Source organism: Periophthalmus magnuspinnatus, chromosome 17, assembly GCF_009829125.3.
Source record: "Periophthalmus magnuspinnatus isolate fPerMag1 chromosome 17, fPerMag1.2.pri, whole genome shotgun sequence".
Lineage (NCBI taxonomy): Eukaryota > Metazoa > Chordata > Actinopteri > Gobiiformes > Gobiidae > Periophthalmus > Periophthalmus magnuspinnatus.
In genome coordinates, this window is record NC_047142.1 from 26736881 (window position 1) to 26764460 (window position 27580).

Consider the following 27580-nt stretch of genomic DNA (forward strand, 5'->3'; position numbering starts at 1 on the left):
GCAAATAGGTTGGGGTTGCTGCAGTTGGTCAGGTCTAGGTTCAGCAACAGTCTGTGCTCAAAGAATGAGGTCAGCTGACACCTGAATATACTGAATGACCAGGTTATTTAATCAGTGGATTTTTTCTTCCCTGATGACACGGGCATATTCCAAGATGACGATGCCAGGATTCATCAAGCTCAAATTGTGAAAGAGCGGTTCAGGAGCATGAGACACCAGTTTCACACATGGATTGTCCACCACAGAGTCCAGACCTTAACCCCATTGAGAATCTTTGGGATGTGCTGGAGAAGCTTTGTGCAGCGTCAGACTTGACCATCATCAATGCAACATCTTGGTGAAAAATTTATACAACACTGGATGGAAATAAATCTTCTGACACTGCAGAACGAAATCGAAACAATGTCACAGCGAATGTGTGACGTAATCAAAGCTAAAGCCGGAACAACCAAATATTACCTTGACTTTTTTTTGGCCACGCAGAGTATTTTCCATGGGTGCATTTAACATAGTTTTGACTTCATACTTTAAATAAGGCTTAAAATATTAATGTTAGGTCTGTATGATACTGCAATGTGATGTTATTTAGGTTATATTGGTAGGATTACTCAAATTTGCTGTAAAAAGTACTGATTATGATCAATTGGGCCAGTTCAACTGAAGGCCTGAGAGCCAATAAAAATTGGTCTGAGGGCCACATTTACCTCCTGGGCCATAGTTTGGATACCCCTGCCTTAAACAATGTGATTTTCAACATGAAATGGTAGCACTTTGTGTTCTATTCCCATGTGTGTTATATGTGTGTAATCCCTGTGTCCAGTAGGTTCATATTGGTCCATGGGTGTATACTAGTCTATGTGTCTTGTACTTGTGAAACATACAGCTTAATATCATTATAAAGATATTCAGGAGAGGTTAATTTCTGTACAGTGAATGTTACTTTTTTAGTATCGATACCTGCTCAAATGTGTATCTAGTATCTGATTTTTGATACTTTTGAAACCCCACGAGATGCGCAGTCACGTTTCTCAGCTTCTGCCAGCCATTAGGATTGCATCAATAAATGGCTTAACTATTTTGCAATGCAGCCAATAATTCCATAATCTCCCGATGTGGTGACGACGGAACTGCAAATCTGGCCTTTAGCGCGTGAGTCAGTCTGAGTGGCATTTGAAGAAAGAAAAACAAAAACCCCATTCAGCTACAGTAGTACATTTCTGCTTTATTCTGTAATGGTTCAGGAAAGGAACTAAAAGAAACGTAACAGGGACTATAAGAAACCATTAAGATGACTAACACAACAGTGGGAATAGTACAAACAGATAGAGTTCCTCACACACTGGAATTCAAAGGGACAGAGGGTTGTGCAGTGGATATGAGACACACTGACCAAAATCAAAACCAAACAAAAAACGTAACGCTGGCCAGTAAAAATCACATCAGTAGAATAATCAGAAAACGCAGTATTTCGATTGAAGTTTTGGTGTGTGTTTACTTGGTCTGTCACGATAATGATTACATCGACTTATCGTTCAGTATTTGAAAGCTGAAACAACATATTTTAGGCCTTAGTATTTTTCATGAGTTCCTTTTCTTTGCAAAAGTGGGAGATTTGGGGTGTTTTTATTCTAATACGATCTAATAAGATTTAAGCGGCGGAGGGTTCTGGTAACAAACGTTTACACACACACCTGTTTTTAATATTTTATACGGACTTGTTAACTCGTTAGTTTTGTTTTTCTGCTTGTATTGTATGTTAAACAGGGCGCCCATGATTGGGTCACCCTGTATAAATTAAGAAACAAAATAAAAAGTTGAGTTAGTCTGTTTTATGGCTAATTATTGGTACATTCTGTGGTTTATTTGCTGCCGCTCATGTCTTTTAATGAAACAGTTTATTTAAAATAGTTCACTGGGATTATCTTGCATTATTTGAATCTTAATCAGTGACATAAATCAGTTTCAATATTATCATTTATAGAGATATTTCTCTGTAGCGATATATCGTGATTTAAAATTTGGGTTCACATTGGGTTTTGAGAGTAACTTGTATTTGGAAGACAAAGTCTCTCTTTCCATCTTAAACCTTTTCTCTTTTGTTTTTGCCTAATTATTTTGAGCTTTTTTTGCATAATTTTTCTCGCCAAAACCTGCAGAGATGTGAACAATCAGATGGAAATTACTTACAAGACCTGTTACTATAATCACTATATCAACTTCTCGTTCTATATATGAAGCTGGAACTATATTTTTTTGGGGGAAATTTTTATCGTGTTACTCTTTCTTTGCACAACTGGGAAATGTTTGGTTAATTTTTGTCTATATGATGAGGTTTAAGTTGTAAAAAAGGTTGAATTCCTAACTTGCCTGACTCATTCCAGACTCAAACTAATGACTAAAGTGTTTCATTTTACTGTTTATTTTTTGCAGCTCATGATTTTTAAAAATATTATAGATTTAGAATAGTTTTTGTGGTTTAAATCTGCGCTTGGGTTTTTGTGTCAGTGGCGTAAATGGGTTTCAATATTATCGTTTATTGTCTAGATTTACTTCAGTGATATATCAAACTTCAAAATGTGTTCTGGTGACAGGCTTATTGCACACATCAGATAGAACTGTGTAACTCCAGAAATCAGATCATGATCAGATTTTTGTTGTGGATTTAAACAGACAATGAGAAATTCAGGGCCTGTAACGCGCTAAGTCCTAAAGAATATGAATTATTTTGTGATTTTAAGCTGTAAAACTTAAAACACCAAGTCTGAGTGGACCAGTTTTTTCTTTATTTTTACTACTTTCTACACTTTATATACACAGAGAAGACACCAAATATATGAAGTAAGATATATGGAATTATGTAGCAGAGAGAAAAAAGTTTATTTTAATATTCATTTTTTACATTTTTTTAAATATTCAAATCCTCAAAGTCTGCACCCTTTGCTTTGTCGAAAAATATTTTGTAGTTATTTAACTTTTTTTCTACACTACATAATTCCATATATCTTGCTTCATATTTTTGTTGTCTTCTGTGTGTATATAAAGTGTAGAAAGTAGTAAAAATAATGAAAAAATGCACCGAATGAGAGGGTGTGTCCAAACTTTTGACTGGTAGCGTATATATGATGATGTTTCACTATGACCGACAATCTCTGTCCCAACTACTATGAATGTGAACTATATTTTTAGATGATTTCGTACAACCTAGTCTCTAAGCCAACATTCTGTTCACACGTACACTTATATACCTGAATCATTTTGTTCTTTTGTTAGTATTTGTCTGTATTGAGACTGTCTTCTCACTGGGCTCTCCGTCTAGAAATAAAAGATAAATAAAACTAACCAGATACTAAAATACATATTGGTGAGTCTAAACTACTTTCTTGTGATTGGTCAGATGTATACGGCCCAAAGTTAGGACGAGCGAACACCACAAAACAAAACAAAACAAGCATCAAGCCTCTGTCCCACTGATTTACAATAGACTTTTTGAGCATGTTCATAACAACACCAGAATTCTTTTACAGTGACAAAGTTCTATCAGCTGTCCCATGTTTGCAATTCAGGAAAAAAAAAATTGTTTAAATAGTGCAAGGTTATAAGTACATATATTAATATTGTTTTAGATACTGTCCTATGAGTAAAGTGCAATTTTCTGGATGAGTTGAAAGAGTGTGCAAGCGTTGTAATGTTAGCCTGCTCATGCACGAATGAGCCCTTTGTCCTGACTTTACACGCGCTCAGTAAAAACATTCATGCAACATCACTGGTTTTTACCTTCAACTTCAACTTTGGGTTAATTACCTTCTTCTGTCTGTGCATAATATTGTAATTTCGTCACTGCGATAAACGAGTTCAGTGTATGACGTTGTTTAGTTCTTTTGTGAATCGTCTGTTTAGAAGTGATCAAAATGGTTATGACTGTATGTTGAGAGACAATTTGGCTACAGGATTTGGTTGCATAAGTCAATACACCAGTGGTCTTTTCAATGCGATTCTCTATAATGTCACATTATACTACATCAGATCAAAAATGAATGTGACTTTGGGCTACAGACACATACATAAGCAGACGTTATCTCTCAGAGGACCCAGAGACAGTCCAACGAGGTTCATCTGGTCTCCTGATAAGTCATTTCAAGATTTTTCCAGACCAAGGTTTAGTTTGCTTTCATCCCTGACAGTTTGGAGTTCACTAGCACCTCAGAGTGGTTATGTGATGTTAGCTGTGACGTGTCCGGTCAGCTGATTTAAACAGGTTGTAGCGCAGTCTTTCTAATGGTGGAGGTATAGACTGTATAAAGAAGTGGACTAAGTGAGTGTGACATCACCCACAGCATTCGACTCCAGTCAAATGAAGCTCATCGAGGCTAGCAGTTATAGCGGCCAATTTGGAGCAGAGTTCCATATTTGGAATTCCAACCGCAAGTAGATGTGCAATCGAAGAGCCAATCGGAGTGAGGCCTCTTCTCTAAGCTTAGTAAGGCTGTCAAACAGACCTGTTGCTAACACTAGCAGGAGCAACCTCGGTTAAAGAAGGCAGCTGATTTGTCTGTTATTAATGTTCATATCTTCATTTACAGACACAATAGCGAAATAAAAACCCCAGGATCACATAGAGCAGGTTAATACGAACAATTTAAAGCCAAAATGACGAGTCTGACAGCAGCAGTTATAGAGAGAGGGGACACAATTTTCTAATGTAAAGTGAGAGCCAGAGTCGATGGAGCCAGAAGTGCACCCATGACCACTTCCTGATTGAAATGCAACGGCTAGCAGGTTAGCTATGTCCATTTATATAGGTACAGTTTATGGTTGGAACCAGGAAGGCAGTGCCATCTGCAGTCAGACTTCTTCAGGTCAATATCTCAGGTCTGTGAGAGCAAAAAGGGCCCCTCATCCTGGTTTAAAGGAATCCCGCCAGTGAGAAGTCGAAACGATCAGGCATGAAAACAAACTAATACTTGGTCTGAAAAAAAATGTAGTAAAAGAAATCCAGAGAAAGGTTTATGTTTTGAGAATAGCATTTTAAATATTGTTTGCATTTAGTTTTTAATATCAATATTGTTCTGTATAATGCATTACTTAGGCTTTTGATTTCTTTATGTTATATATAAATGTAACTGACAAAGAGCAAAACCTCCAGCAAAAACATCTGTGAACATGGACAATAATGCTAACAAGGATATCCAGACCAAAAGCTAAGTACCTTAAGTAGTGATCTTCAAAAAACATCCGACTCTCCACACCAATGGCATGACGGGAGACGGGATCAACTGTGAAGCTCGTCTATCAACATACAGCCTTCTAACTGCCACATAACAGGGAATGTAAGTGGTTTATGGGATGTGTGAGGCGCCCCCCTGAGGCCGGCTCGGGTGGGCAGTTCCACAGTCCTCCAGTACATTCTCACACTCATGTCCCTTCACTGCAAACACAATTTCACAACTACACACTGACAATCATGCACAGTTGTCTGGAAGCACTTTCTTACCGAATAGTGGACTTTAAATGCAAGACCAGCTTATTTTTATGATTATTTCTTAAAATGGAGATGAGGGGCAGAGAAGGCCAACATTTTTGAAAGTGCAAGACAACAGCAAAGACATTTTTGTTCCTCTTTTGTCGCTGTACAAGAGGATAAGGGGAGTATAGGGGCTTGTGTTTTGGGAGGAGCGGCCATATTGGAGCTAACAGAGAAAGGGGAATGTGTATTCAGTTGGTCTCGTAGGTGGAGAGCAGGGCAGCATCCACAGGCTCCATGCAGGAGGGGCAGGTGAAGGACCTCATGAGCCAGTCGTCTATACAGTCCATGTGGTAGATGTGCATACAGGGCAGGAACCGGATGGGGTCACCATAGACAAAGTCCAGCATGCAGATCACACACCTGTCAAACAGAACACAGAAAATAAATTATAGATTTCATGTTATATTCTTTATATATTATAAGTATATACACATGTGTATGGTTTATATACAATGAAAAAAGTAAAATAATAAATAATAATATATAAAAACAAATAAAAATGATATTCAAATCCTCAAAGTAACCACCTTTTGCTTTGTTGAGTTATTTTACTTTTTTCTTTTCATCTACTGCTTCATATATTTGATGTCTTCTGTGTGTATATAAAATATAGAAAGTAATAAAAATAAGTAAAAAAAAACAAACAATGATTGAATAAGAGATTGTGTCCAAACTTTGTCTGGTGTTGTATACTCATACAAACACACAATGTAATTATGTAATTATCACCACCACTATACTTTGCAACAAGAAAAACAACTTGGTCATGTTTTGCTTAAGTGAACACATAACAACATAATGGTGCATTAGTCATATTCTGAGAATGCCAACAGGCAGCGCCTTATAGGATTAAGAGGATAATCTGAAAACTACCAAATTTATCTGATTGCTAAAATGGAAATTTTCACCCAACAATGCAAGTTCCTGTTTGTGAATTTTGTTCACTGACAAAGGCAATAAAACTTATTCTGAGTCTGATTGTCAAACATTTTTGATGATGACAGTCAGACAAATAGTATGCATGGAGCTAAAGTGATACTCAAAGTGCAGTGAAAAGTGCAAACCACTCACTCTCTGATCTTCTTCTCCGAGCCGTCTGGGCCTCCGTCGAAGACCCCTTTGGGGAGATGCTGGATGAGGCCGATGCGCTGAGCGATGCGGATCTGCTCCTCCTCCGTCAGCTGTGAGGCCAGGCGGGTCTGACTGGGCGTGGGGTGGTACAGCGGCATGTGAGCTGGCTCCTGAGACAACAACAACAGACATGAACCGCAGCACCTCACAGGACTGGTTCGGTCAAACAGTTACAGCATAACAGCAGCGTCCGCGTTATATCACTTTAATGTTCTCCTATTACAGAGCTATTACTAACACTAATGAGTATCAATTTGGTGCGGTTTACAAACACAAAAACCTAAAGTTTTAGACCATGTTGTTTTATCAAATATACTTATTTTAAATAACTTACTAACTTAAGACAGTTTTTACCATTTTTTCTAACTCTTCTAAACTGAATATGTTGACAAATTGATTAAGTCACTAAAAATAGCTTCAGGAGAAAGGTTTTACTGAAAACTTTAGTCCTGAAACCTGACACCAGCGCTTCAGAGGACTGTAAACAGGAGCTGATCCACTAAACACATATTTATATTGTACCTGATAAGGTGGAGGTGGCTCTAGGTCAGGGTCGATCCCGTCTCCAAAACTGGCCCTGTCCGACTGGGACTCATGGAGCAGAGAGATGTCGTCCGATGTCGGAGACTTGAGACAGTTTCCCATGGTCTGCCTTTGTCCAGCGGAGAACCCGAAACTGTTCTTTCTAAAGTTTGACCACGTATCACAAGCTACTCCGTTAATATCTGATTTTACAACGCTGCTGTCGCCGGATGTCTCCTGTCCATAACGATCATACACCTCAGTAATGTCAACAACAATTTCTGTGCATGTTCTCTGAAATACAAAACAAAGAACTCCCTTGCTAACAACTAGCTAAGTCTGCTAGCCAGCTGGGATACTTCCTCGACAAGTATCGCTCATCCCAAAATTCTAATCACCAAAGTCACTGAACAGCTCTTTAAACAGCAGCTGCGCTTTTTCCTCTACGATATGAGAGAGATCAGACCGAACGACAACCCGCTATTTACAGCAGGTTTGTAAAAATAAAGTGTGTTCTCATCTGTTAGCTCTTTCTTTAACAGCAGGACATGTTATCAGGAAATGACGTCAACATACGCACGTAAACCTGCACGGTGATTGGCTGACAACTTTATCAACGTCCAATCAGATTACAGTTTATATATTTAGACCCGCCCATTTATTTTTTTGTGCTCGACATGAATCTACGCTCAGTATTAGGTTATAAAAATGATTAGAAAATACAACTTTAAGCATCTTATACTCACAGAAGTAATATAAGGTTTGTAAATTATATAAATACATGAAAAAACTGAAATATGACCACGAAAACACCTTTGATGACACCTTTATTATGTACATCTATGATACACATAAAAACACCATTTATTTGCATTCCAAGAAATTATGGTACAATCTCATGTATTTGGTTAGGTACATTTCACAGAATTGGCCTTTTTGCAATTAAAACAATAACACAAACCTAAAATAAACATTCAAATACCCTTTTATTTTAAAGCGTTATTTTCCCCAATGTTAAAAACTGTTGTGTCTTGTAACGGTGAGTGATAGTAAATGTATTCTCCTTGTGTTTCTCTACAGTCATTCTGTTTGAAAATGAGGACAGCAAAAAATGTCTTGTTGCTATTAGTTACACAGCTGGTGGCTCTGAAAGTCAAATGATTCAGCTTTATAGAAATTAATATAAGATGAAAACAAGTGTGAATGTAGAGTGTGAGTTTTATGTTTAAAGGACCCATATTACCAAATTTTCTAAACTACGTTATAATGTTGTTTCCTCATCACAAACAGACCTGAAGTTGTGTTTTGTTTTATTCACACATGTTTAATAGAGAAACCCTGCATATTTAGGCTGAGTTTTGTCTCAAACTGAAAACACTCTGTTCTACCTTGTGATGTCATCATGTGGTAATACAGGAAGTGCTCCACTGTGTTTTTGAACTCATTTGGATAATTTCAGCCCTGGAATTACCATTCTCTACTGAACTAAGGTGGAACAGAGCATTTTGAGGTTTGGAGATGTAACAGACTAATAATAAAGTGTTTGAGTAACACTTTATTATTAGTCTGTCTATATCTCCATGTAGACAGACGTGTCTACATGGAGATGTAGACTGAATGAAACAAAACACAACTCCAGGTCTGTTTTTGAGGAGGGAATAGCGTTATTACATGGCTCAAAGCTCAAAAAAGTCAGCTTTGTGTAATACAGGACCTGTAAAGGTTTTGCATTTTTAAGTTTAAGTTGTATTTTAAAATAAAACAAATACAAAATCCACATCCTTTCTTCACTCTAAACATTATTGTTAAAACAAGGTGCAAAATGTGAAGGAAACAATCTTTAATTGCTTAAGTTGCACATTCATTTGCACTGTAAAAAAGTCCAGCATTTTTGAATATTTTTTATTAGTTCCACATCATCTGGTTTTCTTCATCTCCAGAAAGTGGCTGGATTTGTTCTTTGCTTAGTGAAAATGATGAGATGATCATTATGTATTTACAAAACAATTATTTATAAGAAAATGTAGTTACATATTCACACACCTTACAGATAAAATACTGTTTATCGCAATACCAAGTCATTTAGAACATCTTGAGAAAGAAAAAAAGTCAACAAAAATGAGAATCTGACCCCTTGTCTCCTACAGATAAATATTATTACTCTGTTTCGTCAAGTACACGTCAGGAACCGTTATCAGGAAGTAGGGGATTCATTAAGGATGCACATTTTAAACTTGTCAAGTTATGTAACATTTTATTTACTTAGATAATGGCATCAGTGTTTCTCAAACGGTGGTGCATGTACCACTGTTGCCTCTGGTGGTACACAGGTCCCACTGCAGTTTGGAGTGTTTTATTTAGACAAACGTGGTGATGTTTTAGTCCTACTCTGGGTTAATAATCCTTTAGAATGACTTTATCCAGTTTAGTCTAATTGTATGACCATGTTTAGTCCTAATGTAGCTCTCATCTGGTACGGGCTTAGATCTGATCCAGGCTTAAATCTAGTCCAGGCATAGATCTGGTCCAGGTTTAGAACCAGTCCAGGTTTTGATCTAGTTCGGGTTTAGATCTGATCCGGGCTTAGAGCCAGTCCAGTTTTTGATCTAGTCCGGGTTTAGATCTGATCCGGGTTTAGATCTGGTCTGGGCTTAGATCTGGTCCGGCCTGAGATTAGTTTAGTTTATTAGTTTATTTGAAGGGACAGTGTGCAAAAAAACATTAATAGATGCTTTGCATCAGATTATAGCCGAAGCTAGTTTCCGTCTGTAGTCCCTGAACAGGTGAAAAATACAATACAATATAAAATATAAGCAATATAATACAATACAATCTGGTCTGGGCTTAGATCTGGTCTGGGTTTAGATCTGGTCCAGTTTTCATCCAGTCGGGTCTTAGATCCGATCTGGGCTCAGATCCGGTTTAAATTTGGTGGGATGCGGAAAGACAAATACGATCTAAGTTGGTACTCGGTGGGTAAAATTTGAGAAACACTGGCAGAGCTCATGAGCTGGACACATGTCTGTCTATGAAATCAGTTATACATATCTTAAATCCGTTTCAGTTAAATGTTGTAAACATTTATTGTGTGCACTTATAAAATGTGCTTTCCCTGAAACAAGCAGGAATAAAAAACTGAATTTCTAGTTTGGCGCTCTGTTTTATTATCCTATCTTTAATATCAACATAAAACAGTGTTACTTTGTCAGTCTCCATCTCACTTCAACACTACAGGCCCATACAGTGTGAGCCATGTAAAACCCAGCATATAAATATTACTGCTTAATAACAGGCATCTTGGGGGGCACCTCGGGGGTCTTCTCATATATCCTCAGTCCCTAGCACCTGTCATCCTCCTCTGTGTCACTGAGGGGGTCACACCCTGTCACAGATGTGGTTTGGGCGAGGCGCTTTCGGAAGTGTCCGTTGGGGACCTGCCAGCCAGTCCGAGAGCGCGCACCTATGTTGATGGTGTTGGAGCGGCCCAGGCTGCAGGCCACGGCCGCCTCAAACGTCAGAGTTTCTATGGGCCCGGTGGGGTCTGGGCTCTGCTCGTCGTCCTGCTCCTGAGATGCCAGGAAGGGCTCTGAGGGGTAGCGGCGCGGGGGGGAGGGGTTTCGCCTCCGCTCGCCTTTGCTCTCTTTAGACTCCCTCTTGGACTTGACTCTCCTGATTGTCTCCGGGCTGCCTGGCTCGTCCTCGTCTTCAGGCTGAGGTCGGCTAGCCAGAGGAGAGTAAGAGATGTGCGGCCGCGACATGGGCCTCCGACCACTGGGGGTGCTGGACTCTGATGTGGAGGGCACTGGGCTGTCAGAGCTGTTACCCTGGGCAACAAAACAACAGCTCATATTTAGTACAAGTGTGTCATTCAACCCTTTGTCCACCAACAGCATTTCCCTGTTAAAATATCTCCATAAACAAGAATAAAAAAGCAACAAATCACTTGGTAAAGTTTATTTACCAATTACCACTACCTGTATAAAGAAGTGGACTTAGTGAGTGTGACGTCACCCACAGCGTTCAGCTCCAGTCAAATGAAGCTTATCGACGCTGGCAGTTAAAGGGGCCAATTTGGAGCAGAGTTACATATTTGGAATTCCTACTGCGAGTATCATAGCAACCAAAGAACCAATACGGAGTGAGGGTGTTGAAAGTAACGTCCCTTCCTGCACTGCTGGTTTAGCAACAAGCGCTTAGCAACGCTGTCAATCAAACCTGTTGCTGATGCTAGGAGGAGTGACCTTGGGGAAGAAGGCGTATGATTTGTCCGTTATTAATGTTCATATCTTGATTACAGACACAATGGTGAAATAAAAAAAAAAAACAGGATCATGTAAAGTGGGTTAATACAAACATTTAAGACCAAAATGACGAGTCTGACAGCAGCAGTTATAGAGAGAGGGGACACAGTTTCTAATGTTGTAGGAATGAATTGGAGCCAGTGTCGATGGAGCGTGCCCCTGCTCACTCCCTATTTGGAATGGGGCAGCTAGCAGGTTAGTTATGCCCATTTATACAGTCTTCGGTATTTACTCAACACGGAGCCTTAAGTTCAGTGGTTTTATCCCTGCTTCATTTCATACATATTGTAATGTTTTCATGGCAGCTGAGAGGGACAAACCCACTCTTTCCTGTCTTCTCTGTGAGCAGTGAGTACAGCTCTAACCTGCTTGTCCTCTGGGTTGGCTCGCTCTACACTGGAGGAGCGTGACGGCTGCTGGCTCCTATCTGCGGAGTTACAGCGGGACCTGTCAGGAGAGAGCAGGTGTCGGCGCTCCCTCTCCGCGTGTTGCCGCTCGGACCGGGACACTGGAGGAGCAGTGACACACAGTAAATGAGGGCAGTGACATAGAATAAACAGGTGCGTGTTTAGCGGAGGACGGCGGACTGGAGTGACATCACTGACCAGCGGCCTTGTAGCTCTTGTGGCGGGGCCGGTACACTCTCTCCGGACTCGGCTCGTCCTGCCACAGCCCGTTCACCCGCTGGTCGCCCACAGTTGACACAGAACGCTTCAGGGACTCGCTGGCGCCCTCCGCTGGCTGGGATTTGTCAAGTAAACACAAACAAACAAATGCAACAGGAACACACATACAAAATCATGGTTTTATTACATTTACTTTGATTTAAAGGGGAAGTAACTGTATATTTCATAGTTGTGCCCATAAAGTCTCTCTATAAGTAAAAAAAAAAGTATTACAAAGGCAGTTGATCAGATATCTTAACCCAACTTGTTCTGTTGTACTCAGTGGTTTCCAAAGCTTTTACCTCATTTAATACACCTCTCTTAATGATCGATGTTTTCCTCAGATGTTCTCAGCCCACTTCTCTTTCCAACAGTCTCTGTCTCCATACAATTCTTGTTCCATACTTTGTTCTGTAGTTTTGTTGAGTCTGTGTATCTGATTTTGTCTCAATAAACCATGATACACATTATGCGTTCTCTTGAGGAGCCATTTCTTAGGGGTTTATTCAAAAGGACACCTCTTTAATCAACAGAATGCCTGACATACAAAAATGCAATGTCATTAAAAATCTTTTAGTACCACTGAGTACAACAGAACAAATCTAATTAATATATCTTATCAAGTGCCTTTATGGACACTGTGTAAATCTACATATTAATCCTTAGAATCTTTGCTAATTCCTTACATTTTGCAAAATAAAGTCATTCACTGTTTAAAGTTTGGTAAAGTAATTAAAGGGAATGAATGTAGACATGCTGTTTTTCCATAGGCTCACTCTCTTTGCACAGGCACCAAACCATTTCCTTTAAAACCTTTCATGCTTTCATTGCAATATAGAGCATTCTGAAATATCTAATGCAGTCATAGCATTCCAACACGTCCTGTCCGAAGCAGCCCCCTTCAAACGTCTTCACATTAGAACCAAGGCATTCTGAAGCCATGCAGACAGAGGCCACTCAGATCTGAGTGTGTACCTGCAGCTCTACCACCAGCCGTGGCATAGACGCGGCTCGTAACCCCAGGCCCCTGCCCAGGAGCTCCAGAGGGACCACAAGGCCCTGTGTGCACTGGACCACCTGGCACACACACACAAGAGAGGGCATCGAGACGCATGGGCCGCCCCATGCCATGTCAAACTCACCCCTGACCATTTAGACGCCATTATCCCGATTAACCCAAAAAGATAGCCTCAATGAGACACATTTGGACAAGACGAGCACAACAAATGCGACACATGTGGGCTGTCAGAAGTATCGTGAAACTAAAACTAGTATCAAAACTAGATGCTAATTTGAGCAGGAATCGATACTGAAAAAAATCACTTAAATTGGATCAAAGTGGACCTTTCTTGAACAGGTTTATCTTGAGTTTTATCAGAACTACTGTAAGACCACATGGTATAATAAACAAATACTATTATTTACTATTAAAAATGACAATATTGTGTAAAAAGCTTTTAAAGGGCCCATATTACATTTGTTTCTATCTATGTTCTAATGTTGTTTCCTCATTATAAACAGACCTGGAGTTATGTTTTCTTTCATTCACACACGTTTAACACACAAACCCTGCATATTTAGGCTGAGTTCTTCTCTCAAACTGAAAAAGCTCTGTTCCACCTTGTGATGTCATGAGGTAATACAGGAAGTGCTCCACTGTGTTTTTAAACTCCATACACCTTCACTAGAACCATTTGGATGATGTCAGCCCTGGAATTGTTAATCTCTATTGAACTAAAGGTAAAAGGAGCTGTCAACTTGAAAACTACCACTTCATGACATCACAAGGTGGAACAGAGCATTTTGAGGTTTGGAGATGTAGACAGACTAATAATAAAATGTTACTCAAACATGTGTGAATGAAACAAAACCCAACTCCAGGTCTGTTTTTGAGGAGGTAACAGCATTAGAACATGGATGAAGCTCAAAAGAGTCCATTTTGTGTAACATAGGACCTTTAAAATGATCATTCGTGTATCAAAATCAGTATTGAGTATCGAGTCTATGTTTAACATCAAAAATTGAGTTTGAGATGTTGGTATGGTGACAACACTACTCTGGACCGTTTGAGGAGCTTGGAAAATATTTTTCTTGTCTAAATCTAGAGAAAGAACATAACAAGAGACCGTATTATGACCTCCACAGAAAGTTACAACAGAGTCAGACGACACAAGAGCCAGAAGGAGTCCAACACCAACACGTCGAACAATGCACAAAATTAAGGTTAGATCAGGATTCAACAACAACCCGCTGTCAAATAGGAATAATATTTAAGAACAATATCGTGTGAGTGTTTGGGAACAGGGTTAAAAATAAACATATATTTGTTGTTTTGTTGTTTACCAGATTGTCTGGTTGACTGGAGTCGATGTCGGAGCTGATGGGCTGCAGAAACAGCTCCTGTGGTGAGATGGGGCTCAGAGCCACAAAGCCTCCTCTGGTCCTGCAGGGGAAAAACAGTAGAAAACATAAACATAGAAACAGGCTCGTTTATATTAGTGCTGCGGAATAGGGCCACATGGCACCACATTAGAACATTTCGCGATATATGATAGACAGTGCTAGAGCGTAATGAAGTACAAGTAGTAAAGTACTGTACTAAAGTAAAACTGTGATGTATTTGTACTTTTTACAGTGTGTACCCTTTACTTTTACTTCGGTACATTTGAGAGCAGTATCTGTACTTTCTACTCCACTACATTTTTGAACAGGACCGAAAAGTAAAAGTATTATTTATCATTATGTGAGACCTGCTGAAAAGACGGAGAGTTTATTTTTAACACATTCAGAATTTGAGCAAAACAGAAATATACAAATAAAAACAGAGAAAAAATTATCGATTCAGTCGTTTCTGTTGAACAAAATTCAGCTCAAATCTTTATCAAAATCACCACATTTGAAGCTTTATAAAATCTGTGTGAAATACTTTTACTCTTTAAGTACATTTTTAAACTGGTACTTTAATACTTTTACTTAAGAACATTTTTTTCATGTGTTACTTTTTACGTGAGTATTTTTTTGTTCTGGTATCTGTACTTTTATTTAAGTAACAGAATAGAGTACTTCTTCCACCACTGATGAAGGCTGTAAAGAACTGAAATATACTTTTTGACAAAAAAGTTAACAGACAAAATCAGGACTTGATCAAGAGTAACTTTGGACTTATAATTTTCTTTAATCTTTAATTAACACATTCATTTAAAAAAAAAGAGCATTTTTGTCAGATGGAGAACCTTGGCATCATTGATATATTGAGTATGTTGCAATAACAATTACTGCATCAGTCAGTATCGTGATATTGATACTTTTGTAATTATATTGTGCTTGTCTACCATGGAAATAAGTTTAGAACTCACAAAGCGGAGCCGGCGCTGTGGGCCATCATGGGCAGAGGCTGTGTGTTGGATAGAATGTCTTCAGGCAGAGCAGAAGCGTCCAAGCGTTTGAACATCAGGTTACTCTTCTGACCAGCACATAAAAACACATAAGTCATATTACGTTTGAACTCAACTTTCAACTTGTGCTGCTCCCTTAATTCAATCCAAATCACTTCATTAATATAGCACATTTTAGAAAACATGACTGTTTCTTAAGAACTGCACACAGGTCTGTTGACAGACATTTTGGGGCCCAGGGCAAGAAGCCTCACACGGGCGCCCTCTAATATAAATTAATAGGAAGAAGGTCTAATTCTGAGGCCTTAAAACCCTGGAGTCCGAGACAAGAGACCCCTTTGTCCCCTCCGCCAACTCCCCTAGCTGCACAGACAAATAGTAAAATATGTAAAACTACAAAATGGTTTAAAGGAAAAAAGACACAGGAGAATAAAAGTCAGTCTTAAGACGAGACTCAAAACACTGTGGGGGCTATTGGGACATGTGTGTGTGTACATGTATGAGTAAGTGTGAGGGTTCCCCAGAGATTAGGGCCGGCCACTGAGAAGGCCCTGTCCCCCCTGGTTTTAAGTCTCATCTTAGGCACCACAGAGGAGGACAAAGGGGTCTGTTGTCTTGGACCCTCCTATTCCTATTCATTTATAATACAGGGGAAGCCCATGTGAGGGTTCTTGCCCCGGGCCCCCAAATTTCTGTAAACGGGCCTGAGTACAGCTCTGGAATGAAACGGCCAAATCACAATGAATGTTTCAGAAAAACACTCTTGAACAGCATAGTACCTGAGCTTCCAGTTGCTGCCTGAGCTTCTTGGCCTTGTTTTGTTTGAAGTAGTCCATGATCATCATTGAAGCGTAAATCTTCCCCACAGTCATGTCAGTGTCTGTGTGAAAGTATTTAGAAGAGTTATTTCACTATGAACAAAACACTCAAATATTCCCTGTTTGTCGACCCTTTAAAATGCCACATCACCAGAATGTTCAAAATTCCAGAATGGACAGGACTGGAGCAGGAATGCACAAATCCAGCAGAGACTGAAAACAGCTTTATTTCCTTTAAACAAAAATAAAATTTAATAAAACTGATCCAAATATGTTACGTAGCTGTTTTTTATCTCTCAAGTTTCTCGGCTGAGCAACTTTGTATAAATAAAAGTTCAAACATTCTGAGACTTTCTGGGCTATGATGTGTAAAAAAATGTTATTACATCAGTTTCAACCAGGATATCGATTGAACCGATATCTGGAAGTTGATATCCGATCCAGCACATTTTTCACTGTTGGCGCATCTCTAAAGGCAAGAAGCCCATAATGTTTTCAATTATCTAAATGCAAACAGTTTTAAGTCTTTAGAGCAAAAATAAACAACAATCCCTCAGATCAATCAGAACAATCAGACTCTGAAACTGTCTGTAGATCTGAATACTTTTACTTGAAGAAGTACATTTTAGATTTTGGTCGATCGATTTAATTTGTAATGTTCTGTTTCACTGTAAAAACCTGCACATTACTCATATTTTAAATTGGTTTTGCCTCTAGGAAACATACTGTATTAGACATGGGGACATTTATTGTATGTTACTGCTAATGTCAATGATGAACTGTTTGTCTTATAATATAATTGTAATGAAATGTGTATTTTAATGTGTGTTCACCTGCCCAGGGACTGCACATGGAAAGCAGCAGTAGCTAAATCTAGTACAAATCATCTCTTCTTTTGTTAGATTAATGAATTTGTACACGGTCCCTGATAAATAAAGATTAAAGAAAGAAAGAATTTTCAGGATAGACATGGCTAGTCAGTTAGCCTCTCCATAAATAAGGATGGAAAAAAGCATGATCTCCGAGCCTCAAAATAACATTTGAGCTTCACAATAAGTATAATTTATGGTGAATCGTAATTTGTCTGAATATATCTGAATATATTCTTATATTCTTTAAGTATTTGTCCAGTAAAACCTAAAAATCTGTATTTTTCACTCATTAAAAACATTTAGTGACAATCATAATCTCATATTATGATTGACAGTGTTTAAATGTGTGCACTCTATGGGCCCTCTTTATCTGAGGGAATTACTGCAGCTCTATACTCCACCTACAGCCCTGAGGTCAGAGGTCAGCTGGCTCAAGACCAGCAGTGACAGAGCCTTTTCTGTGTCAGGGCCCAGACTATGGAACAGCGCCCTCTGCCTGTCAGATCCTCACAGTTTAAGAAGAGACTGAAAACCCACCTCTCCTCCCTGGCATTTAACACTAGACAGCATTTCTTGGTGTTTTATTGTTCTTTTGCTATGTATCATATTTGGGTAGCTGAAGTTGTTTTAAATGTGCTACATAAGTGAACTGGAACTGCGAAATAATATAAAACAAGTAAGTAAGTCTTTAAACCAGGCTCTGACATCACTCACATGTCTCACTTTTTTTTTTTTATATTTTGTGATGTTCTCTGGTTAATCCTCATTTCTCCCTTGATTTTACATTAAGTGTCATTTCACTTTCGCCTAAAGCTGCCTCTTTTCTGGATTTTGAATACTTCTGTTTACTATTTCTAAAAGGATCCATTCTTTCACCTTTGTTTATAGGCACGAGCAGGTCTAAGGTCTTCTGAGGGAGGTAGGGCCAGATAATACTGATCTCCTTTTGCAGCTCAGAATCCAGAGCGATGCGATCCTCTCCACCTTAAAAAAAATAAATAAAAAATCATTTTCGCTTGAAAAACCACAGTAAATTTCACCCGACAACTGACCTCTGGCGATTTTAATATCGAGAGCGGTGCGAATGAGGGACATCAATGTGGAGGTGAAGTGAACTGTCATGTCCTCGTCCACAGGCATGTTCATCAATACCAGCCTCTGATTGGACGAAGACGCAGCCAATCAGATTTCAAAATGTTTATACTCGTGACATTCAAAAAGCCAGTTACAACTTACCTTATAGGCGATCTTGGCAGGACATTTTTTGCCCAGTCCCAGCGGAGGTGACATGTGTGTTAGCATCTCGTACATAGCCGTGTAGTGAATGCGTCCACTATGAGAAGGAGAGAAACACGTTTGTAGCATTGTAACAGAAGCTTTAATGCACATCCACTGCTGTCTGTTGGATAATAACATCACTGCATCTTTGACAAAAAAAATAACAATATTGCGTTTTCTGTGCTATTTAATATAAAATGCTAACAGTATTCCATGGCTAATCAAATAAGCGTGCTGTAGCAATTAGGCAGGCTACAGTACAACCCTCTGCTGTGTTTAAACAGGTTGTACCAGTGTAGAATATGAAAATACAGACTTGAACTGTCAACAAAAATAAAAGAAATCATAATAATGACCTACTTTCACAATAATCTCTTTTGTAACGAATAGCCTTGTTTTTGTTATCTTTGTTCTTGCTTTTGTACTGATATCTCCTTATCTAAGGACCTCATTTTGATAGTTTAAAGGTCCTATATTATGCAATATGACATCGCTGAAGCTCAAAATGCTCTTTTCCACCTTGTGATGTCATGTAGTTTTAAATTTTACACCTCCTTTTACCTTTTGTTCAGTAATATTTGGATATTCCAGGGCTGAAATCATCCAAACGATCTAGAATCTATTGAAGGTGTATGGAGTTTAAAAACACAGTGGAGCACTTCCTGTATTACCACATGATGACATCACAAGGTGGAATAGTGTGTTTTCAATTTGAGAGAAGAACTCTGCCTAAATATGCAGGGTTTATCTGAGCGCAGGTGCTGCAAAGATTTTCCCAGTCACTTAATCAATGCGTCATGCGGATATGCAAAATAGAGTTAGTTGTGTGAAAAAATGCAATACATTCTGATACTTCCTTTAACATGATTTTTATGGCTAAAAGAATAAAAGTCGAGCTATACTGGTCTATAGTGCGCTCAGTCCTTAAAGGATTGTGTGAATGAAACAAAACACAACTCCAGGTCTGTTTGTGATGAGGAAACAACATTAGGACAGGTCAGAAAATAGTGTGATATGGGCCCTTTACGTTTTCAGTAATGACAGCATGAAATATGTCATGAAATACAGTTATTAAAACAGAACCATGACAGCAGTAAACAGTTCTAAAACAGTAAACAGTAAACAGTTCTAACCACAAGCTTAGGATCTGTATGTGGGATTTGGAAAGACAACATGTTTACATTGGTCAGTTCATTATCTATCTACAGTGGTGGAATGTAACAAAGCAAAAGTACTGTACTTAAGTATACATTTTTGGTATCTGTACTTTACTTGAGTACATTTTAAAATGGATACTTTTTATTTTTACTCAAGTACATTTGAGAGCAGTATCTGTACTTTCTACTCATTTTTGAACTGAACTGAAAAGTTTAAAAAAAGTTTTTTTTATTATTGTGTGAGACCTGCTGAAAAGGCTGAGGGTTTATTTTTAACATCAGAATTTGGGCAAAACAATTATCATATCAAAAAATAATTGATTCAATTGTTTCTGTTGAACAAAAATCAGCACAAACTACTACATTTGAAGCCGTATAATACCTCAAAATATCTGCAAAATACTTTTACTTTTTACACTTTAAGTACATTTTTAAACAAGTACTTCAATACTTTTACTTAAGTAAATGTTTTCATGTAATGTTTTTACTTGAGTATTTTTTGCTCTCGTATCTGTACTTTTACTTAAGTAACAGAACTGAGTACTTCTACCATTACTGTGTATCTATGTTGGCTGAATCATTTTGTGTGTAAAGTCGTACCAGGCCAAACGGTCGTACTCTCCCCATATCCGCACAAACTCGTCGAGGTGATGAGGCCCGAGGATGGACGAGTCCCGGGTCAGGTACTCAAAGTTATCCATGATCACAGCCACAAAGAGATTCAACATCTGAATAGAACAATAAACAGAAGAGATCATCACAAACACAACAAAGATCATCACAAACACAACAAACAGTATATATATATATACACACACACACACTCAGGTGGACCACCACCTGAGTGAGTCACTGTGATCAAAGTATGAATTACCAGAAAAGAACTGAAGAATATAAAAGAAACAAAGTAGCAGTAGGCAAAGTCTGTGCCACAGCCGCCCTCGTGGTCTGGGGACATAGTGAAGGGGGCGAGGGACGGGTCCGGCTCACACTCCTGACCAGACAGACAGGACAGCATGATCTCCTGCCACGACTCCCCTGTGGCACTCCTGAAACCAGAGAAACAACGCAGTTACAATACAGACAAAATGTATCTTTATTTATACAGGGGGACCCAATGAGGAAATGTAGAGTCTCTTTTTCATGTGCGCCCTGTTTAAAATGTAAAAACAAATGTCTGTGTAATTCTCAGTCGTCCAGGTCTGATCCAGAGTAAAAGTCAAAGTTAAATCTGTCAACTGGACAAAAAGTTGCAGGAGTGAAGATGTTTGGCTGCTCATCCAAGCCGCTTCTTCAGTTCTGGTCAGATTACTGCTGAACACTGCCTTATATCTGTTTGAAGGAAGGAGCTAATTACACTGAACATCAAAACACCTAAGTGAATGCACCAACATCGTCGGGAGAGCTTCTCAAGACGCCAGTCTGCTGTCCATCTCCATCTCAAAGACACTAACCACTCCTTTGATAATAGTGAGGTACATATCTAAGCCAGAGAAAAGAAATGTTTGAGAGGAGAGTTAAAGAAGCATTTTTTGTTAGGAAAGACAATCCATCTTTGAACAGGAATAGGGGCCTTAAACATCATCAAATCCCCATCTATAACCCCATCATCAGACCCGAAGCCAACAAAGGAAACAAAGAGAACAATAGAGCTAGCCAATAGGCCCATTAAGACTGAATGCAGGTCAATTTAGTCTGAAACTGTAAACAAAAGCTGTTTACAGTTTAAGTGTAGTTAGCTCCTTCCTTCAAACAGATATAAGGCCAACATTCCAGCAATAATCTGACCAGAACTGAAGAAGCGGCTTGGACGAGCAGCCAAATATCTTTACTCCCACAACTTTTTGTCCAGCCGACAGATTTAACTTTGGCTTTTACAAACAAAACAAACAAATCCATATAAAACATTAAAAACATGAGCAGGTGCTCACACCAATTTGATTATCAAATTGAGATTTGCTTTTTCTTGGAGTGTGTTCCATTTTTGAGAAGGAAAACAGCTAAAAGCCCCTGAAAAACTAGGGGGATCGGCTCCATGATTTACACCTCCACTGGCTCCTCCTCATCACCTCCTCACTCCCTCATCAGAACACAGCACCTCCTCACTCCCCCATCAGAACACAGCACCTCCTCACTCCCCCATCAGAACACAGCACCTCCTCACTCCCCCATCAGAACACAGCACCTCCTCACTCCCCCATCAGAACACAGCACCTCCTCACTCCCCCATCAGAACACAGCACCTCCTCACTCCCCCATCAGAACACAGCACCTCCTCACTCCCTCATCAGGACACAGCACCTCCTTACTTACCCATCAGGACACAGCACCTCCTCACTCCCCCATCAGGACACGGCACCTCCTCACTCCCTCATCACAAACAGACCTGGAGTTGTGTTTTGTTTCATTTACACATGTTTAACACACAAACACTGCATATTTAGGCTGAGTTCTTCTCTCAACACCTGTTCCACCTTGTGATGTCATCATGTGGTAATACAGGAAGTGCTCCACTGTGTTTTAAACTCCAAACACCTTCTCTAAAATCATTTGGATCATTTCAGCCCTGGAATTGCCAACTCTACTGAACAGTAGTGATTAACTTGAAAACTACTGCTTCATGACATCACAAGAACAGAACAGAGCATTTTGAGCTTTGGAGAACTCCAGGTCTGTTTTTGAGGAGGTAACAGCACTAGAACACAACTTAAAACTCACTCACCATTTTAGAACATTTAAAGTCACAGTATCATTAACACAAATGAAAAATCTGGATTGGTGCATCTCTAGCCAAAACGTATTAAAAAATGAGACATGTTTTACCTGAACAGCAGCATGAGGGCGCTGAAGAACGTCTTAAAGTTGTTGTGTTGGTTGATGTGACTGTCATCATTGAGTTTGATGTTCCCAAACACCTGCAGAATAACTGACTTTAGTGATGGAGTTCTACTAAGATGTAAAGGCCAGATGTTCCGGATGATTACCTGCATGCCAATGATGGCATAAATGAAGAAAAGCATTGCAATCAGGAGGCAGACGTAAGGAAGAGCCTGTGGGGAAAAAGTCAATTACACATTATCAAAGATATTTATGTTGTTTTCTGGAAATGGGGTCAAAGGGAGCAGTTAGCGAACACAAGCTTGTGACCATATAACCGTAACCTTTGTGCCACATGAATAATTTCGCACTTTGAGGACCTCAGGGACCCACCTCCTGGTTAAGTCCCAGTTTAGTCTTGGTTTAGTCCTGTTTAGTCCTGGTTTAGTCCTGGTTTAGTCCCGGTTTAGTCCCAGTTTAGTCCTGGTTTAGTCCCAGTTTAGTCCTAGTTTAGTCCAAGTTTAATCCTGGTTTAGCCCTGGTTTAGTCCCTGTTTAGTCTCTGTTTAGTCCTGGTTTAGTTCTAGTTTAGTCCTGGTTTAGCCCTGGTTTAGTCCCAGTTTAGTCCCAGTTTATTCCTGGTTTATTCCTGGCCTCCTGGTGGTGTCCAGAGTCAGGACTAAACATGGGGAATCAGTGTTTCAGTTTTGTGCAGTTCAAACCTGGAACAGTTTTCCTGAAGATGTGAGGCTGGCCTCTACTTTGACAATGTCCAGGCTCCAAACTGTTCTGTTTATCTGCTGTGACTGAAAGGGTTTTATTCTGCCTCTTCTGTTTTAATGTTGATTTTATGATGATTATTTATGTTTTGATTTGTTGTATTGTGATTTTAATGTCTTTCTTATTCTGCAAAGCATTTTGAATTTCTTTGTGGACCAATTGTGCTGTACAAATAAACTTGCTTTGGCTTTCTTAATTTATTGCTGTACTGTGGAACATTCGGGATAAAGCAAGTGGCAGACCCTCCACAAGAAAATTTCCATAATGCATCTTTAATGATGCAGGTCCAATGTATGAAGTGTAGTGTGAAATAAATGGAGCCCAAACGATGACTCAGACTGTGGTTACCTTGAACGACTGCACAAAGGTCCAGAGCAGGATCCGTATGGTGTAGCCCTGTCGCAGCAGCTTGATCAGACGAGCCGTTCGGAAGAGCTTCAGGAAGCTCATGTTGATAGTGTTGACAGACTGGGCCAGTCACACACGCGAGCGGTTTAGGGAGCGTGGCAAAAGGCGAGAAGGGATCGAAAAAAAACAAAAACAAACGTCAGGGCCCGTGCGCGAGACAGCAGGCACGGGCAGATGGTCAAATCCAACAGTAGTGAGACTAATCCATGGGCTAACTTAGGAAGAATGGGTTGGCGCTAAACGAGGCTAAACGTGTCAAAATGCTGTGAACAAAAATACCAAATGTTTCCGCAGTAGTTACCTGTAAGTCTACCACTATCTCTGTGATGCTGCCAAGTACGGTGATGAAATCGAAGATATTCCAAGTATCTCGAAAGTAGTTCTGTGAAAAGAGAATGGAATGTCTTTAGTTACTCAACACACAAGACTTTAAAGGGCCCATATCACACTATTTTCTGATCTCTGTTCTAATGTTGTTTCTTCATCACAAACAGACCTGGAGTTGTGTTTTGTTTCATTCACACATGTTTAACACACAAACCTGCATATTTAAGCTGAGCTCTTCTCTCAAACTGAAAGCACTCTGTTCAACCTTGTGATGTCATCATGTGGTAATACAGGAAGTGCTCCGTTTTTAAACTCCATACACATTCACTAAAATCATTTGGATCATTTCAACCCTGGAATTGCTAATCCAGACTGATCTCTCTCTGTATTTTTTATACAGATTGATGTCAGTCTGGTCCACGTTCTACGTCGCATCTCAAGCTCGGTCAATCGTGATCGTCCAATCAGATCTGTTAATTTCAGTGACACATGTGAAACGAAGGAGCTCATTGGTCACAAATAAAATCACATGTCTCTCACCTCAGATTAACACAGTTTAGGCTTCTCTCATTGATTCTGCCCCCGTGATATTTTTTTCCCTTTTATTTTTTCCAATATGGACGGACCATGTGTGTCTCTGATTGGCTAATCCACCTGTCAATCACACCCATTTGAAAACAGGAAGATTCACCAGGGACCAGACTCACATCTTCGTAAAGTATTGAAAAAGTGTGTGTTCTGGATCCCAGGCAAACCAATCTCTACTGAACTAAAGGTAAAAGGAGCTGTTAACTTGAAAACTACCACTTCATGACATCACAAGGTGGAACAGAGCATTTTGAGCTTTGGAGATGTAGACAGACTAATAATAAAGTGTTACTCAAACATGTGCGAACAAAACAAAACAACTCCAGGTCTCTTTTGGAGGAGGTAAAAGCATTAGAACATGACTTAAAGCTCATAAGGACAGGACCTTTAATATAATATATCTTCTGTTAATAATGGCTCACCACAAAACCAAAAGCCATAATCTTTAGGATGCACTCCATTGAGAACAGCACAGTGAAGGCAGTGTTCAGATGCTTTAGAACGTAGTCATATGCAGTCGGAGCTGAGTGGTACTGAAATGACAGAAAACATGGTGTTAGCGTATTACCTTAAAAAGCTATTTAAATATTTCAAACTTTTTCACATCTTGAAGAAAAACTGAGAAACATTGCAATAAATGCCATCCATGCATCCATTTTCTTCCACTTATCCAGGGCTGTGTCGCCGGGGCAGCAGTCTAAGCAGGGACTTCCCTCACCCCAGACATGTCCTCCAGCTCCTCCAGTGGCATTCCCAGGCCAGGTTGTTGCGATAAATGATAATGAAACTACTTTGGTCACTCATCGTCACACTTTTCTACAGCACACTTTTTCTCACTCAAAGCTCTTTACATCAATCACCTATTCACACACACATTCATACTCCAGTGTACACAGAGGGGGGGACTTTTATATCTTTAATTATATAAGATGGTGTCACAGAATAATCCCCACGGGGTTGAACATCTCTTCCACTCACTCTTTTTCAGGCTCTTTGGTGAGTGTTTTGTGAGGAGCTCATTGAAAAGCACTGCCTTTGATTTAGAGGGCAAACGAGGCTCATGTCTCAGTGGGCTCCAAATCTAAAGACTGGGATGAAAAGTGACTCCGCTCAGCTGTTCTAAGAGTGTGACCTGAAGTGCAGATTCTGGGAACAGTCAGAATTAATAAGCTCAAACACTTTGGCGTTAATGTAGTTTAAACTTATATACCTTATAAGTCATGTTTTTTATTGTATTTGGACTCTGATGGGGCCGGTGTAAGTCCTGGGTTAAGGGATGAAGACTTGGTTTAGTTCCAGTGATCATAAACTGTATATGTAAACGGGCATAGCTAACCTGCTAGCTGCTATGTTCCAAACAGGACGTGATCATGGCTCCAATTCACTTTCTATTGAAAAACTGTGTCCCCTCTCTCTGTATCTGCTGTTGTCAGACTCATCATTTTGGTCTTAAATGTTCGTATTAACCCGCTCTACATGATCCTGGTGTTGTTATTTCACAATCATGTCTGTAAATCAAGATATTAGCATCAATATCAGACAAATCAGGTGCCTTCTTTCCCTGAGGTCGCTCCCGCTAACATTAGCAACAGGTTTGATTGACAGCGTTGCTAAGTCCTCGCTCCCTGCTAAACCCGTGTTGCTGGAAGAAAGGGGTGTTACCTTCAACAGCTTCATTCTGGATTGGCTCGGTGGTTGCTATGATACTTGCGGACTTACAAATATGTAACTCTGCTCCAAATTAGCCCCTATAACTGTTAGCGTTGATGAGTATCATTTGACTGGAGCCAAACGCTGTGGGTGACAGTCTGTGGTTTAGTTCCAGGTTTAGTTCGAGTGTAGTCCCAGTTCTATTGCGGTGTGAACGCCTGCACTTTTCTAAATTAACATTAAATCATTTTTATAACTAAAATCCTTCAGTTTGTTTAAACGTCTGTTCGTATTGAATAGAAAAATCAAAGAAAGAGTTCCAGACTGACACTGTAGATTCTAATCTCACCTTCATCATGAGCACCACAGTGTTGAGAGCGATCATGACCATAATGGTGTACTCAAAGGACGGCGACGCTACGAAATGCCAGAGTCTGTACTGGACTGTCTGCCTGTTCTGAGGCATGTAGCGGGTCATGGGCTTGGCGCTGATGGCAAAGTCGATACAAGCTCTCTGAAAAGGATAAATACAACAAAATAATAATAAAAACATTTCTTCTATGTTGGCCTTTCGGTAGTGGCTCCCTGTCAGCTTCAGGAATGACTTTTGATTCTGATGATGGTTTTTAAATGGGTTGGCTCCTCCATCTCTATTGCTCTGAGCGTCTGTCTGTCCATGTTCCCAGTAGAACTTTGAGATCAGCACCAGATGATTTTGGATGTTCTAAGGTCCTGGCTAAAAACTAGAGGGGACTGGGCTTTTGCTGTAGCTGGTTCTAGACTCTGAAACAATGCAATCTTTGTTTGCACTGGGTTTAAATACGAGCTAAGCGGGACACTTTATTCTATATTTCTATCCATATTCTATTGTATTTGTATTGTTCTATTTGCATGTTTTTAAGATTGCACATTTGTTGCCTCTGGGCAGCACTTTGGGGCAGCTGTGGGTGTTTTTAAATGTGCTTTATAAATAAATTTGACTTGACTTGAAATTTGACTAAAAGAAAAATCTATAACAGTGAAACACGAGTCCGTACTGAAGACACACAGACCTCGTTCTTCTCCAGGCTGCACTCTTGGATCATCTTGTCTCCCTGCTCCTGGAAGGTGATGATGATCAAAGCCACAAAGATGTTGACAAAGAAGAACGGGAAAACCACAAAGTAGACCACGTAGAAGATGGACATCTCCATGCGGTTCCCTCGGCTCGGGCCCATGTTCTCCTCAGTCACATCAGTGGAGTGCTGCAGGACCCTGAGAACGAAACAACACATGAGCACACACAGAGCAAACACCTTCTGCTTCTCACGCTGCCATTGTAAAAGCAGAGGTTTGTGTTAGTCTGATG

At 39.7% G+C, this 27580-nt stretch overlaps 2 protein-coding genes across 3 annotated transcripts in view; both read right to left on the bottom strand.

Annotated features, from left to right (window-relative positions):
* Nucleotides 1-1203: 1203 nt before the first annotated feature.
* LOC117384684 (RING finger protein 11-like) overlaps nucleotides 1204-27580 on the bottom strand; it is a 46143-nt gene continuing 19766 nt past the window's right edge. Inside the window, exons 1-3 of one of the 2 annotated variants that reach the window (XM_033981839.2) lie at nucleotides 7178-7753; nucleotides 6596-6765; nucleotides 1204-5884 (exon numbers count right to left, since the gene is read on the bottom strand). In XM_033981839.2, the coding sequence (XP_033837730.1) occupies nucleotides 5713-5884; nucleotides 6596-6765; nucleotides 7178-7300 (465 nt within the window). In that variant the 5' untranslated portion in view covers nucleotides 7301-7753 and the 3' untranslated portion in view covers nucleotides 1204-5712. Of the gene's footprint in view, nucleotides 5885-6595; nucleotides 6766-7177; nucleotides 7754-27580 lie in introns of those variants that run through there. The other variant, XM_055228725.1, reaches the window with a different exon arrangement.
* The window catches only part of LOC117384681 (voltage-dependent R-type calcium channel subunit alpha-1E-like), a 76306-nt gene continuing 59000 nt past the window's right edge, over nucleotides 10275-27580 (bottom strand). The window contains exons 29-47 of the mRNA XM_055228719.1: nucleotides 27285-27486; nucleotides 26582-26746; nucleotides 25005-25115; nucleotides 23969-24049; nucleotides 23608-23727; nucleotides 22648-22713; nucleotides 22487-22578; nucleotides 20538-20712; nucleotides 20264-20391; nucleotides 18465-18561; nucleotides 18281-18386; nucleotides 18105-18212; nucleotides 16318-16418; nucleotides 15500-15606; nucleotides 14487-14586; nucleotides 13119-13220; nucleotides 12084-12219; nucleotides 11844-11986; nucleotides 10275-11001 (exon numbers count right to left, since the gene is read on the bottom strand). Coding sequence (XP_055084694.1) covers nucleotides 10516-11001; nucleotides 11844-11986; nucleotides 12084-12219; nucleotides 13119-13220; nucleotides 14487-14586; nucleotides 15500-15606; nucleotides 16318-16418; nucleotides 18105-18212; nucleotides 18281-18386; nucleotides 18465-18561; nucleotides 20264-20391; nucleotides 20538-20712; nucleotides 22487-22578; nucleotides 22648-22713; nucleotides 23608-23727; nucleotides 23969-24049; nucleotides 25005-25115; nucleotides 26582-26746; nucleotides 27285-27486 — 2626 coding nt within the window. The 3' untranslated portion in view covers nucleotides 10275-10515. The remainder of the gene's footprint in view (nucleotides 11002-11843; nucleotides 11987-12083; nucleotides 12220-13118; nucleotides 13221-14486; nucleotides 14587-15499; nucleotides 15607-16317; nucleotides 16419-18104; nucleotides 18213-18280; nucleotides 18387-18464; nucleotides 18562-20263; nucleotides 20392-20537; nucleotides 20713-22486; nucleotides 22579-22647; nucleotides 22714-23607; nucleotides 23728-23968; nucleotides 24050-25004; nucleotides 25116-26581; nucleotides 26747-27284; nucleotides 27487-27580) is intronic.